Here is a 16,610-nt window from a genome sequence, read left to right on the forward strand (position 1 = left end):
TTCCCTCAAAATTGCATATGAACCTACAATTATCTAAAAAAACATATCTCAAGAACTGGTAAAATGGCCCAGTGGGTAAAAAGTACTTGTTTCTAGAGCTGAAGACCTGTGTGCAACCCTCAGAACCACATGGTAGAAGGAGAGAACACATAATCTGTCCTTTGACCTCCAAATCCATGCCATAGCAATGTGATACTACTCCACTCAACACATATGCCCACATGCATGCAGGCACATATGGTCTAGCAAAACAATTTTTCTAAGTATCTCGGAGGGTAGCAAAAAAGACAGAACACATCCCCCAGGTAAACAATGAAGTAATAAGTGTGTTCTTTTAAACCACTACATTAAGCATAATCTGGTACCACACAGCATTAGAATGAACGTATTTGAGCTAGATGTGGTGGTGCATGCCTTTGATCCCAGCACTTGGGAGGCAGAGGTAGGCACATCCCTGTGAGTTCAAGGCCAGCTTGGTCTACGAAGTGAGTTCAAGGACAGCCAGGGCTATGTGGAAAGACACTGTCTCAAAACAACGACAACAACAACAAAAAATGCGAGAGAAAGATTGTGTGTGTTTGTGTGTGTGTGTGTGTGTGTGTGTGTGTGTGTAGGAACTATTTGTCTAGACTTCCTACAAAGACTTATCTCCTAAACTTCATGTATTAAAAATAATACCTAGCCCAGAGTGGTAGCACATGCCTTTAATCATAGCACTTAAGAGGCAGAGGCAGGTGGATCTCTGTGAGTTCAAGGTCAGCTTGTTCTACAGAGCAAGTTCCAGGACAGCCAGGGCCTCATACAGAAACCCTGTCTCAAAAAGGAAAGAGGAATCATCCCTCAAATTACAGGTTAATGGTATTAGGAAAGTGACTGAACCATTCAAGCTCTGCCTTCATAAATATCCCAGAGAGGGGCCATGCTAGGGAAGCAAGCTCTCTTTTGGCAAAGTCCCCATCTCACCATGTAATGTCTTCTTACAGGTTATGATGCAACCAAAGTGTCTCTGAAGCAGATGTCAGTATCATGGTTTTGGCTTTCCTAGCTTGAACAGTGAGCCAAACAAACCTCTCTTCTAAATTACTTGGTCTCTAGTATTTTGCTATTGCAACAACAAAATTGACTGAAACAGTGACTGTTCTCAAAAGGGCAGTCTAGTAAATGCCTACGCAAAAATTCACTTTAGGGCCATGACAGAGTGTGACGTAGTAGGCATGAGACTCTAGACACATCAAACAAATGAAGCTTACTTTTGGATACTCTTTATTGTATGGAACTTTATTCTTGTACTTATCATAGGTCATTATAGTTAAGCTATAATTTATAAGCTAAGGCTATATTCAGTTTGTGTCTCTAGAATCTTACCTAATGTTTGATAGTTTCATATAACCTACTAGATATGTTGTAAATTCAAATGAGATTATTCAATTCATAGCTCTTAAAACATTAACAAGTAAGCACTTAGTAAATGCTGGTGTTAACTAATGTGGTTAAGATCGATGCTTCTTATATAAAGGAGTCTAGGCGTGTACACCTGTCACATGCTAACAAAAGGCCTTAGGTCCAATATCCAACAGTACAGAACAAAAACACTCAACAATAGGAAAACAAATTTTAAATGGGAAAACTATTTGAATAAGCATTTTGCCCACACAAAAGAATGTAAAATAAATAAAAGAAAAGGTAGCCACATTGTGATACATTAAAGAAACACAACTTCAAACCACCTAATTATAAAAGCACATACTCTATATGACTTCATTTATACAACATTCTTGAAGTGGCTGGCAACAAACAGCTATTTGAATGATTATAGTTTTTAAAACCTGCACACAAATGTTTATAGAAGCTTCCTTTAAAAAAATATATATATCTGCTTATTTTATGTATATTGGTGTTTTGACTGCATATGTCTGTGGTATCATATGTATGAGCTACAGACAATAGTGAGCCAGCATGTGGGTGCTGGGAATTGAACCTGTGTCCTCTGGAAGAGCAGTCTGTGCTCTCAACCACCAAGCCACCTCTCTAGCCTCAGAAGCTTCTTTATAATTATTAAAATCTGGGAACAACCTAAATCTACTACTTTCTCACACATCTACTTTTAGTTGAGTGTAATATATGACTAGACTTCTTCAGACCCGCCTGTTTTTGGAAGGGGGCACTGTCTCACTATGTAGCCCAGATTGGCTCTGTACCCATAATTCTGCCTCAGTCTCAGATGTACACAACAGCACCCTGCTGTAACTTCTTAATCGCACAAAACTGCCAACTAGACTTCTTTTCCTACGCTCCCACCAGGTATTTCACCCCCATTCCAGCCTTCCGTCCCCATTTCCAACACACATTTGGGCGGACACATATAGCTCTTTGTTGTATTGGAGACATAACTTCTGTATCTGACTAAAAAAGACTTCAACAAACTCTTTAGACATGACAGGCATTTTGGGCCAAAAGATGGACAACATCATGATGTATCAGGGAACTTCAAATTTCAACTATAATGATTAAAATGGAAAAGACTGAAGGGATATCAGGGTAGGGTGACGTACATATGAAATTCCAGAAATCAGGAAGTGGAGGAAATAAGGGCCCATGTTTGAGGCCACCCTGGGTTACATACCAAACTCAAGGGCACCCTAAATTAAAGAGGAACAGATTTAATATCAAAAACAAAAACAACCACAGCCTTCCCCAAGGGTTAGAAATGTATCTCCGTGCTAGAGTCTTCAATTTAAACTCCAGGACAGGCTGGCACCCCTGTTTGAATGAGGAGGGACATCTGAAATTCTCACACGCTGATACACGTACACAATGCAATCGTTGTGCTCCTGTTTCTCATGTTGCATATACAGGTGATGTATGTGTGTGTGCGCGGACGGTATAGGCTGCCATCAAGAACTATACTTCTCCCACTTTATTTGTTGAGGCAGAAACCATCAACCAAGTGCAGTGCTCCCTTCTTCGGGTACTCTTGCTGGTCAGCTTGCCCTGGGGAGCAACCAGGACCAGAATTCAAGGTTGGATGCCAATCTCACACTTACAGTGTAAACAGAAAGCCCTTTAAACACTGAACTATCTCCCAGCCCTATTTCTGTTTATCTGGGTATAGTGATAAACATCTGTAGCCCAGAACTCAAGTGAGAAGCAAAAAGCAAAAGGGTTACTCTAAATTTGAGGCCAACCTGGTATAGCTAGGACAATCAGATCTACATAGCTTAACAAAGAAATGAAAGTTGGAAAAGAGGGAAAGAAGATAAAGAGGAAAAAGCTGACTTTGGCCTTGGGAATGTACCTGACATACATAGAATGTTTGCCTAGTATATGAAAGATTTTAGAATACACAGTATCACAACCAAAAAGACTATCCTACTACACATACATTCTTTCTAAAAATGTTCTTTGATGACTCAGAGCATCTACAGCTCTTGCAGAGGACCTGGGTTCTATTGCTACCACCAAGACCAAAAGGCTCACATACCCTGTAACTAAAGTTCCAGTGCCCTCTTCTGGTCTCCACAGGCACCAACACGCAGATGGTGCATAGAGACTCACAGAGGCACACACATATATATAGTATTATTTTTAATTATGTGTCTTTCTTTGTATGTAGGTATGCACACATGAGTGCAGGTGCCCACAAAGACCAGAGAGGTTGATCTCTGGAGCTGAAGTGACAAGCAGTTGTGAGCTATTTACTTGAATTTAAATAATACATGCAAAATTATATATTCATACACATGATGATAACATAAAATGCTTGACCTTGTTGGGAAGTTCCAATTCCACACAATAAATTTTGATGAAAGATACAAAAAAAAATTTAACTTCTTTTGCAACTTCATTCAATTAAGTTATTTTTCTTTCTTTCTTCCTTGTTTTTTTCTAGAGAGGGTTTCTCTGTCCTAGAACATACTCTGTAAACCAGGCTGTCCTTGAACTCACAGAGATCCACCTGCCTGTGCCTCAGGAGTGCTGAGACTAAAGGTGTACTCCATCAATGTCCAGCTTAGCTTTCTTTCTTATAGGCCAAATTCATATATAAACACACACACACACACACATACATATATGCATATACATATATTAATTAGAGATTTTTCTAAAACTAAGAAATCTTGCTGTAGGCTGTATTCTTATTACACCTCAGCTTGCTGTCTCTTTAAATGTACTAAACAAACCATTCACTCTGCTTACCACCAATCAATAGTCAGCTAGCGCTAATGCTCAGTGTTTAAGTGGACTGTTCTTGCAGAGGACTAGGGTTTGGTTCCCAGGATCCGCATTATGCAGCTCACAACCACCCATACCCAATTCCAGCTCTAGGAGATTTTGATGCCTCTGGCCTCTCAGGATGGGCACACAAACACTAACTAACTAACTAACTTAGTTTTTAAAAACCTTAGCAACAAATGACTAGTTAAGAATAAAGAAGAAAATTATTTATTTCTCTCCTTCACAAATAGCAAGGCTAGTGACCAATTTAACTTCCTAGTCACTAAAGGTCAATTCCTGAATAAAGAAGCACAGCAGTATGAGAACTATCTAGAGGGTATGAAAAGCACAAGATACACTAGAACTTCCCCCCAGTCTACAGAAGATTGTTTCATAGAACTCTACCTAATATACCAAAAGCTATAGCTACTTAAGCCCCATATATTTAAAAATGGGTATAAATATTTGCATATTGGAGGCAATAAATTATGACTATTCTCTGTAACAGTGTTTCAAATATAATGTCTCACCATAGATTGGTATTGCTCTCATGTCTGGTCACGTAAAAATACTACAGCCTTTTACCTATGAAAGGAAACTTAAAATAAGCAAGTTGTAGCCTTTCTAATCATTTTGCTTTTCATAGATGAGACTATAGAAAGATCTTGTCTAATGCTAAAATCCATGAACCTGTGAAAAAGTCAGTTTTGCAGTACACAAGTACATATTTTAGTGGGAGGAAATACCTGTTCAAAGACCGTCCTTTTGCCACAACTTGTAAAATATTCTCTGTGTGGAAATGTGCAACATACTGTCTGCACAGTTTGCCAGGATGTACTTAACTGAAAGCTGCAGTACATGCTTCTGATTATGAACGTGGTTATCTCTTCTTGTATCAACACCACCACACCACTGTAAAACACTTCTTCAATGTATAATACTTTCAGATTAGCTACTCGAATAGAGAAGCCTAGTCAGTCATATTTCACTATTACAAAACAGCTATTTCCAAAGCACAAAATAAATTGTCTAGGAATTTACCTAAAGGAATAATGCTTCATTTCGATATTTCTGTCAAATCTTCTAGATTAAAATGCCCTACTTTAACTAAAGAATTAGAGAATTATAATTGCTACTCAGGAACTATATAGTCAATATGTGATATATTCTATAATGTCTCCTAAAATTACAGTCATAGAATTTTAAGAGTTGAAATAAGCTATCAAGTTAGTCCATTTTCTGCCTATTACAGAACTGCTCCTATGAAAATTCTAGGCTATTATTCTAATTTCCTACTTTCATTAAAAGAAATTTATTGGAAACTTCTTCCATACACTACAGACATGATCTCATTTCTGCTTGCTAGGCCTCATTCTGGTCTCTAAAGTCCTTCAAACATCTGAAGATAGTTACTGTGTTTACATTTGGGTCATTTGCTGTTATCTTATATACAATCTTCTAAGTTTTTTGTTTGTCTTGCCCTGAGATTGTTCTCTCTCTGCTAATGGATGATCTGTTACCAACAGTGACTGAAGAAATTCATGGTCTTCTATAACTGAAGGCTCTCAACAGTATGGGGGATGGTGGTGTGTGGCTGCATCCTGGATGAGGCCAGAGCACACTGAATTACCTCCTTTACCATTCCCTACTTTATTTCCTCAAGACAGTGTCTCACTGAACTCAGAGCTTAGCATCTTTTGGCTGGACTGCTGGCCAGCAAGTCCCAGCAATCCTTTGTCCCTGTCCCCCACAGTGCAGGAGTTCGTGCAAAAAAACACCTGGCTTTTTGGGTGCTAAAGATCTGAATTCATGTCCTCATGCTTGCACAGCAAGTGCTCTTACCCTCTGAATTGTGTCCCCAGAACTAGTAATATTGACTTTTGAATGGGAAGAGAAGGAAAAAAAAAGCATACAATTGTTATATAGTATAATACACCAACATATTTAGCCAAATTGATAATAGAATCAAATTAGATGGGGTTGAATTAACAGTGATTGCTTACGATGTACCTTGATGTTCATTATCTTCTTTATACCTCAGTTTCCTCCCATGTAAATTAAAGCAAATGATCAAATCCAAATAAAATGTTCATTGTGATCACTAAATGTGTTAAGGTGTGTCAGGTTATTTTTGATAGCACTTTCTTAGCAGGATGCCTTGGTGAGTACCTGTTTCGGAGTGCCTGCTTTGGGGGGCAGACCAAGGAAGATTGTAGCAAGTAGGAGGTAGAAGCCATTCCAGGTCTATGTAATGAGTTCTACATCAGTAAACACTGCATAGGGGATCTATCTCACTGGTTGCTTATGTAACAAAGTGTCAATAGTGAGGTTTGGCTTCTAACTTTGTTTCCTTAAAAATTGCAAAACTGTTAGTATAACAGACCTCACTGACTACTTATATAACAAAGTGTCAACAACTGTTATCTTTCCTAACAACTTCACAAGTTTTATCCTTTTCCTGCCCCTCCCCTCACCTCATTCTTCCTTTTTGAGACAGGGTGTCACCAAGTAGCCCAAATTTGCCTAGAACTCCTAATTTTCTAGCCTTAATCTCTGAAGTGTGAAGAATCAGTCATAACCCATATCTACTCAATATCACATGTGGCAATATTTTTACATATTTTTCTTTTATATAATTCAACTGTTTATAATAACCTTGTATTAAATTTATCAGGAAATACTATTTTAAAAACGTGTCCTGTGGCTGGGTGTGGTGGCATACAACTTTAATCCCAGCAGAGACAGAAGAACCCCTGTTTGAGGACAGCCTAGTCTACAGAGTGAGTTCTGTCCAGCATAACCAGAGCTACACAGAGAAATCCAGTCTCAAAAATAAATAAATAAACAAACAAACAAATAAATAAATGTAGTAGTAAGTATCTTTGTAAAAAGAACATCAAGAAATTAAACAAAGCTAAGAAATTATCAGAGGGGGCTGGAGAGATGGTTCAGCGGTTAAGAGCACAGGCTGAAAAAAAAAAAAGAGCACAGGGTGTTCTTCCAGAGGTCATGAGGTCAATTCCCAGGAACCACATGGTAGCCCATAAGTATATGGTGACCTCTTCTGGCATGCAGGTCTACATGCAGACAGACCATTGTATACATAATAAATAAATCTTTAAAAAAATTATCAGACTACAAAAGCAGAACATCATATATAACATCCAAAGCAGCATTTCCAGTTTTGAATGGTAGTTAAGCCACCCCACGTCTCATTACTATAGAACTTGTACAGTGAACTTAAATCACGTTATGTTCACTTTGCAAAGACAAAAACTAAAGACTGTTATAAAACAGAACAAAATATTTGTCATAAAAGATTTCTTAAGGGTTGGAGAGACGGCTCAGTGGTTAAGAGCACTGTCTGCTCTTCCAGATGCTCCAACTTCAATTCCCAGTAATTACATGGTAGCTCATAACCATTTATAATGGGAGCTGATGCCCTCTTCTGGCATGTATATGCAGATAAAGCACTCATATACATATTAATTAATTAATTAATTAATTAATTTTAAAAATTCTTAAAAAAGCTTTGGAGTTTATTCTCTCAAAATTCTTCTCTAACAAAACAAAAGACAAAGGAAAATGAATTATTATTTATCATTATTATTTTACTTACAATGCTGCAAATATTACTTGGGGGCTGGAGAGATGGATCAGTGGTTAAGAGCACTGGCTGCTCTTCCAGAGGACCCAGGTTCAATTCTCAGCAACCACATGGCAGCTCACAGCTGTGTTCTGGGGAATGTGTTCTGGGGAATCTGACACCCTCACAGAAATATACATGCAGTCAAAACACCAATGTACATAAAATAAAAATAAATAAAAATTAAAAAATCATTAGGAAACACTTGCGGTGACTTCTCTTACCCCTTCTCCCCACTATCCTAAACCCAGACCTCTTTGCTTTTTTATCCTTTTCAAATGGCAAATAAGCATGGTGGCACACAGCCTTTAATCCCAGCACTTGCGAGGCAGAGACAAGTCTCACTATAAGTTTGAGACCAGCCCTGTCCACATACAGAGTTCCAGGCCAGCCAAGGTGCATAGAATGAACCTTGTTATAAGCTACTTGACATTTGTTCACATGACTGCCATTGAGGGAAAAGAAAAGGCAAAACTTAGAAATACTCTCTAAACATTCAGTGTTCTTGTCTGAGTTACTTTGTTTGTTGGTATGTGTGTACAGCTGTGCAGCACAGAGCACATGTGGAGAACAAGTTTGGGAGTCTGTTTCAAACTCAGGTGGGCAGACATGTACAACAAGAGCTTTTACCTGCTGCAACACCATACCAGACCTATCTCAGAATTAGTTTTATGAAAAAAAAAATTTCAGAGGATATAGTTTCAATTCCCAGTACGTTTACAGGGGCTCACAACCATCTGTAACTCCAGTTCCAAGGGATCTGATGCTCAATTCTGGCCTCCTTGGGCACCAGGCACACAAGCAGTACACAGGCATATAGTAGGTACAACACCCATACATATAAGTTAAAAAAAATTTTTTTTTCCAAATGGATTGCCCTTTGTAAATTTTTGGACATTGTTTTCGTATAGGAAAGAAAAATGGTATCTTTTAAAGTTCATTAGCTTATTAATACACAACAAGATGATGTTGGTTTTTTGTTTTTCCAAAGCTGAGGACCGAACCCAGGGCCTTGTGCCAACTGAGCTAAATCCCCAACTCCCAAGATGATATTTTTAAAAATGGTTTTTATTATGATTTATTTCTGAGTATATGCACATATGAGTGCAGAGGACAGAAGGTGTTAGGATCCCCTGGAGCTTGAGTTATAGGCAGTTGTGAGTTGTTTGATGTAGGTAATAGGAATAGTACTTGGGTCCTCTGCAAGAACCACTGAGCCATCTCTCCAGCCCCCATGATAATTTACAAATGGAGTTTTAAAAGAATTTTCCTTCAATGTCTGTATGTTTATATGCTAACAATGGAGGAGGCTACATCACTCATCTTTATAACCCTGCAAATCTATAAAAAACAGCCCTTACTACTTTCAAAGCTGTAAACATTTTTAGAAAAACATGAATTGAAAAACAAACAAACAAACAAACAAAAAAACCAACAAAACATGTTCATTCTTAGAAAACAAAACCAAGCAAGAAGGTAAATAATGGTTCATAACCTAATTATACATTGGACAAAGCAATTAGTCAAAGCTAGTAAAAGACCACATACAAACTGAATAGATCAACCTAAATTCTGTCATGGAGACTTTCTCCAGGGTCCTGACTTGACCCACCTTCCAGTAGGGGGAGCAAAATTCCAATTCTCAAAAAGTAGAATGGAGAATAGGTCTGTGTCTTTAAAGTATACCTAAGTATATATTTGATATGTCCATCTTAGACATTTCCAAATCTGTGCATTTATGCTCTGGTTGCAGAACACAGAAACATAAAGTTAGACTTGATCTGGAAGCTTCTTCTCCTAGTCGCAGAAAGTGCTGTACAGACTGCTGGGAAAGAACTGTTACCAGGAGTTTTTACTGAGTTGCGAACCTTGTGTGCTAAACTATTACCTGCCAAGCAAGATGTGCAACAGTGACAAGTATAAGATAACCAACCACTGTTTGACTGGATTTGAGATGCCCCACATCTGTAACTATAAACCTTGTCAAAAGAGCCCATGGCCAGAGAGGTTGGAGGCCCAATGGGGAAGATACTGCTGCTGTTTTACTAAGTGGATATGATGTGCCTACCACATTGCCTTCTAAATAATCATGTTTATGCCATTAGATTACAATTGCTTTCAGCTTTAAGTCAGAGAAGCATTATTTTGCAGTGGACAGCAATTAACTACTGGTCAAAACGCTGAGAGTAAGTGAATGGTGCATGTTTCACCCTAAATGGGACATCTGTATCAACAATACAAGTCTCAGAGAATATTTCACAAGAGGAACCATAAAGACTGTCACAACGGAAAGAAAAGGGAGAGTGCTGTGAAATATCTCCTAGGCATGGTATGTCTACTGCAGCTGTGATTACTTCTTCAAAACCTGCACATGATTGGATCCATCACCAACATTCTGTCATGGAATCAGGAGAGGTTCACAGGGTCCTGCCCCTCGCTATTGCTACTGGCAAGGTATTTAGGTCCCTATAAATAGTTCCTCATCCATACTCCTGTAAGCAACTGTAGTGAATATCATTAGGCCACACAACAAACAAAGGTAAAAGGGAGGCTGGTTGGAAAGAAGAGGAGGGTAAAGAGGAGACAAAAGAAGTTAATACAGTATGTATTAATACGATCAAAATACACTATTTATGTACAAAATGGATACATGATATGCACATATAATATATACAGATATACATATACATTATATGTATTAAAAGGTCATAACAAAATTTTCTACTATGTACAATTAATATATGCTAATAATTTTCTTTTAAACCCAGTGTTGATATGTTATCTGAAATAAAGCTGGACTTGGTGGCAAAGATTTATAATAACATACGAGGCTGAGGCAGTGGACTGTAAATTTACAGCCTGCCTGGGCTACAGAGTTAGTTAAAAGCCAACCTAAGCAAATTAGTAACAGTCTGTCTTGAGCCAGGTGTGGTGGCTCACTCCTTTAATCTTAGCTCTTGTGAGGCAGTCAGTCAGATCTCTGACTTCCAGGTTACAGGACTGCCAAGATAACAAAAGAGAGACCCAGTCTCAAACAAAATGAAACAAACAAACAAAGTCCATCTTGAAATGAAAAATAAAAAGATGGTGTAGCTCAGTGGTAGAATGCTTGGCCATAATGCACAAGGCCCTGGGTTGATCCTCTAATCATTAACCGGTACATTAGTGAGTATATTAACCAGGTGTGATGTTACAGATCTGCAAATCTAGCACTCAAGAAATAGAGACAAAAGATCAAAGTTATCTATAGGGAGTCTGAAGTCAAGGCCAGCTTATCAAACATGAGACATAGTCTTTAAAAGAATCCAGAGTATTTCATTGTGTACTCATTTTCACAGGTAAAAAATATTGGAACAGTTCACTTGGCAGAGGCAGGAGGATCTATGTGAGTTCAAGGCCAGGAAAGTTTACATAGTAAATTCCAGGTTAGCCAAGGCTATACAAAGTAAAGTTTTGTAAAAAAAAAAAAAGTTGAAACATTTCATAAATATTTAATTTAGTAAGACTTCATAAAATATTATACCTAATATATTTTTGTTAGCAAAGTAATACTCTCATATGACAAAAATGACAGAATATGGATGAAAGAAGGTATAAATATATTACCCTGAAACAACCTATTTCCTTCTGGTATGTTTTTATTTGCATATTAAAATACTACTATGAAAAAAGTATACTTATAAAGAGGCAGAGGCAGGCATTCTCTGTGAGTTCGAGGCCAATGTGGTCTACAGAGTGAATGCCAGAACAGCCAGTTCTATATCTTGAGACCCTATTTCGAAGAAAAAAAAAAAAAGTACCTAACTGTGATTTATTAGTTCCAAGTACCTTTAAATCCCAACATCTATTATATAGATGATATTGCTATTTTATATATTACTGTCTGTTTGCTTAGAGACAAGGTCCATGTAGCCCTGACTGTCCCAGAAGTTTCTCCATTTGGACCAGCCTAGCCTCAAACTCACAGAAATCCACCTGCCTCTGCCTACCAAGTGCTGAGATTAAAGGCAAGCACCACTATACTGCAGATCACTACTTTGTATTTTAAAGATGAGGAAATGGGATGGAGAGATAGCTCAGTGGTTAAGAGTTCTTACTGCTTTATCAGACCTCATAAATGCTTGTAATGCCAAGCTCTCATGTAACACCACTCTGGTTCCTGAGGACACACACTCAAATAAAATAAACATTTTTTTGGTTGTTATTTTATTTTAGTTTTTTGTTTTGTTTTGTTTTTCAAGACAGGGGTTTCTCAGTGTAGCCCTGGCTGTCCTGGAACTTGCTTTGTACACCAGACTAGGTTTGAATTCAGAGATCTGCCTGCCTCTGCTTCCCAAGTGCTAGATTAAAAGTGTGGGTCACCACACTCCTGTAAATAAAATACCCACCCCCAAAAGATGCGAAATCAGAAACATACAGAAATTATATAACTAGCTCAAAAATCACATGACTGAAGTATGAGGAGCCGAAGTCTAATCCACAGAATCTGGTTCCATTTCCTACATTCTGAACTATTTTATTATGATCATAATTTGGAGTTATGTCTTATTCCTGGGGTATCATTAACATTTTCTCAGTGTTAGCCTACAGGTCTTTTTAATGTTTATAGTAATCCATTAAATTTGTATATGGTAATAAGCTGTGATGTTTCTAGTTCCCTGCTATAAACATAAAATACCTTTCAGGGCTGGAGAGATTGCCCAGCAGTTAAAAACACTGGCTACTCTTCCAGATGACCCTGGCTCAATTCCCAGCATCCATATGACAGCTCACAACCATCTGTAAGTCCAGCTCAGGGGGATCCAGCAATCTCTCCTGGCCTCTGTGGGCACCAGGCATGTACATGGTACATAGACATGCATGCAAGCAAAACACCCACACACATAAAATAATAAGTTTTACAAATATTTTCTGGATATATTAATTTTGCTATGTTTGTGTCCAAATGTTTTTTAAAAGATTCTATTAGTGAATAAAGCCATGCACACCGTAAATTTCCACATAAACATACTAGCTTTGAGCATGAACATTAAGACTGGTAAGATAGCTCAGTAGGTAAGGCTGCTTGCTGCCAAGGTTGGAGACATAAGTCTGATCCCAGAATCCAGATCTAGAAGGAGAAAACAGAGTCCCAACTTCTACATGCACCTCAGCATGTATACTTCCATATACATTCACACACACAGATCAAATAAATGTAAAAAACATTTTTGAAAGCCTGAGTGTTCAAAAAGTGTTTCTAATAAGTGAAACAAATGATTTACACTTCATTATTTTTTCAACAGACTGAATTTTAACTGAAGTTCTACATTGCCTTGCCTTTATAATTTTGATTTCCTGGGTTTTTGATGTGTGTTTTGTTTCTCCACAACTTTCCTTTCTTTTTCTTTCTCTCTCTCTCTCTCTCTCTCTTTCTTTTTTTGAGACTGGGTTTTTTGTGTATTCTTGGCTGTCCTAGTCTCACTTTGTAGAGCAGGCTGTCCTCCAACTCAAAGAGATCCACCTGCCTCTGTCTCCCAGAGTCCTGGGATTACAGGTGTGAGCCACGGTGCCCAGCTTCTCCACAGCTTTCGTAATATAACCATACTGGCCTAAACTTGCAACCCTGTCTCAGCCAGATGCAAGCCAAGATCACAGAGGTGAACTCCAGCAGTGCCTGTTTTCTAAGTTTCTTCCTGTGCTTCACCCAGCAATCAGGGAGATGTAAGGTTTGCTGATAAATCTTTATGAGTTCATATCGGACCATCGTACTATGCCTGTCATATTCATACTAAAACGTCTCCAGACTCGTTTCCAATTTAATTATGGTTAATAGGGTTTAATTTTGACAAAATAACCTTCTGTTAAAAGTAAACACAAAAGCAACAAGACATATTAAAACTTAGAGCTCCAAAATACAGAGAATTGCTTCTTAATAAGATTTTAACAGCAAGATAAACCTGTCAAAACATGCACACTCAATAAAATATCTTGAATTGGTTAAAATGAACAGAGCAGAAGCCTCAAATCACCAATAAAAAACAGAGAACTACATACCTGTCGCTGTAAACATAGATGGTTTCTGTTGTGCAAATGCTGATGATTAGACAATGAGGAAGGCCAACCCCGAGCCTGATATTGCAACTGAGTTTGAGCCATGTCAGAAGGCCGTGCTACAAGATGGGAAGTAAACTGCCGATCAAGGTCATGATCTAAAACATGATTTGAATTATCTTGCCCAAACGGTGATTCATCAAACTGGGGGAGGAGACCCTCTTGAAGGAGGTCTTCTGGGTCAAGTCCAGCAAATGGTTCCGTATGAGATTCCACTTGATGAAGTAAATTCTCTTCTAATGATGAAAAACCATTAGTTTCCACATGATCATTAAAATGACCCATTTGAGGTCCTGAGTCAACAGGATCTGGGAAGTTCATATGCACAGGAGATAATTTTGAATTGCTATAATTACCCTGAGGATGTGACGAATGCAAAATTGGAAAATTATTTGAATTCAGTGATGGAGTGGGGTTCAGGATATGCTGAGTAGATTCTTGTTTAATTCCCCGATGAGGTGAAAAGGAGTTACCTCCAGCAAAATCAGATAAAGTCTGATTTGTATGACTGGGTGCAAGAACTGCAGATGACTGTAGGAGACTGCTTGGTGACACATGACCGCTGGAGAAGGAATAATGTGCAGGAAACTGCTGTGAGTTACTAACAGAACAGGAAGTCATGCTTGGAGAAGGTCTATTAAAATTGCCTTCCTGGTGATTGCTGCACTTGAGGAAGTGTGCTGGAGGGTTTGCTGTCTGGGAAAACTGCACTGGAAGAGACTGTTGTGAGGAGGGAGTATTAGTTAGGTGTGGGGGGTGGTTAGCATTAACTCTGTGTGTGCCAGAAACGTTAACGTCTATGAAACTTTTAGACTGGCCAAGAGAATTCTGCCCTGGGTTAAGATTACTTCTGTTTTGTTGTGAGCGAAGTGAAGTACACTGTGTTTGATGTTCACTGGCCTGAAATAAGGCAAAATCATGGTGTGCCACAAAGCTTTTGTTGTGATGCAGAGAGTGTGAGTGTCCTTGATGAAAAGGAGATCCATTTTGATTAGAAAGGCCAGTAGTTGTCTGATGACCCCACATTGGACTACCATCTGCTACATCTTGAAACAAGCCATTGGGTTGGTTTGGGGGATGGATTGGAGAGCAATTAAATTGAGAGTGTGGAGATAATACATGTTCAGCTGGGCTGCCAAAAGACTGATTAACTTGATGAAATTTCATTGAGTCAAACTGATTTAACTGTTCAAAATCTGTCATCTTCTGATGTGTTGGAGTACCTTGAACATGGTTTAGTGAGTCTATGTGCAAAGGCTCAAACTCTGCACCCAAGTTCAATTCATCAACTAGTGAGACAGGTCCCGGTTGTACAAATGCGTCATCTGACAAGCCTTCTAAGGTCTCACCAAAAAGATTAGCATCATCAAAAAAGTCCATCATTGGGTCTGTCATTTTGAAACTCCAGTGACAATTTGGGTTGGTCACTCCAAACAGAGTATGTTCAGCTTTTCTGCAGTAGATATTACTGTATCATTTCTGAGCGTTGTCAATTAATCCAAAACAGGCCGGTGTTCCTTATTGCTCTGCATACTACAAGTCATGACGTGTCAGAATCCTAGGAAAATAAGAACAAAAGTAATTTAAATTTAGTGGTAGGTGTTCATTAAGTTTATATAAATAAAACTTATGCACCGTACTTTATATGTGATAATTCACTGCAAATACATTGTTAATATTCTGTACCGAGGAAAATAGCATCCTGTGGGGGACATAACTATTCATTTAAAAGTAAAACTGTACATTACTTTATTTTGAAGTACATATATTATGATGAAAAAAAAGCAGTAAAGTAGCCCCTAGGAATGACAAGTAATTTGTCACATTACAACATGAACTGTCTGTCTACCACTTCTGGCACTTCTATCTAGTGATCAGAAAATCTAGGTACTGGCCTTCAAAATGTTATATGTTTAAGAGAACTAGTGTCCAATGTTCTTGGGTAGTGAGTAGGTTATGATCACCTGCTCCAGGTCCCATAGCCTTTATACAGAAATGCCAGAAGCACAATTTTAAAGATATCATGAGAAGGTGACCCAGAATAAAATAAAACCCATTTGGTTGGGTTAACTGATAGAACTAGTACAAGTGTGCTGGAAAGCATGATGGAACATAACCTCACGTAGGTCACATGGAGCTTTTGCTTATCTATGATACAAGAGCAGCCTAACAGCCAGATGACTTACATATCTGTGAAGCAAATGCAAGTTTCTTCCTATACTCAGTTGTATTCATTACTCATCTCTAGTGAAGCTGATAAATCATTAGGAATACACTTGTTTCATATTTTATTTATAAAGCTATGTAAATGCTGAATTCAGACTACACAGAAAACAAACATGGGCCTGAGCTAAATAAATGATAAACTGGTCTTATGATAGTTTTAAAACAAAGAAACAAACAAACAAAACAACCAAGGTTTAAGTCAGGCATGGTAGGGCATGCCTTTCATCCCAGCTTTTGGGAAGCAGAGGTGGGTGGATCTCTGTGAATATGTGGCCAACCTGATCTACAGAGTGAGTTGCAGGACAGCCAAGGCTACAAAGAGAACCCTATCTCAAAAAAAAAAAACAACAACAAAAATTTTAAATAAAATCTCTACTAACTATTCAACTATAGAGATTTTTTTCTTTAATTCTAAAAAGTAACAACTACC

The 16,610-nt window shown here is 38.2% G+C and overlaps 1 protein-coding gene across 8 annotated transcripts in view; it reads right to left on the minus strand.

Annotated features, from left to right (window-relative positions):
• The window catches only part of Chd9 (chromodomain helicase DNA binding protein 9), a 209,112-nt gene that overhangs the window by 100,310 nt on the left and 92,192 nt on the right, over positions 1-16,610 (minus strand). For all 8 annotated transcript variants that reach the window (XM_060392237.1, XM_060392236.1, XM_060392234.1 and 5 more), the window contains one exon: positions 13,898-15,512. In XM_060392237.1, the coding sequence (XP_060248220.1) occupies positions 13,898-15,349 (1,452 nt within the window). In that variant the 5' untranslated portion in view covers positions 15,350-15,512. The remainder of the gene's footprint in view (positions 1-13,897; positions 15,513-16,610) is intronic.

This window comes from Meriones unguiculatus, chromosome 10 (genome assembly GCF_030254825.1).
Source record: "Meriones unguiculatus strain TT.TT164.6M chromosome 10, Bangor_MerUng_6.1, whole genome shotgun sequence".
In the NCBI taxonomy this organism is placed as follows: Eukaryota; Metazoa; Chordata; class Mammalia; order Rodentia; family Muridae; genus Meriones; species Meriones unguiculatus.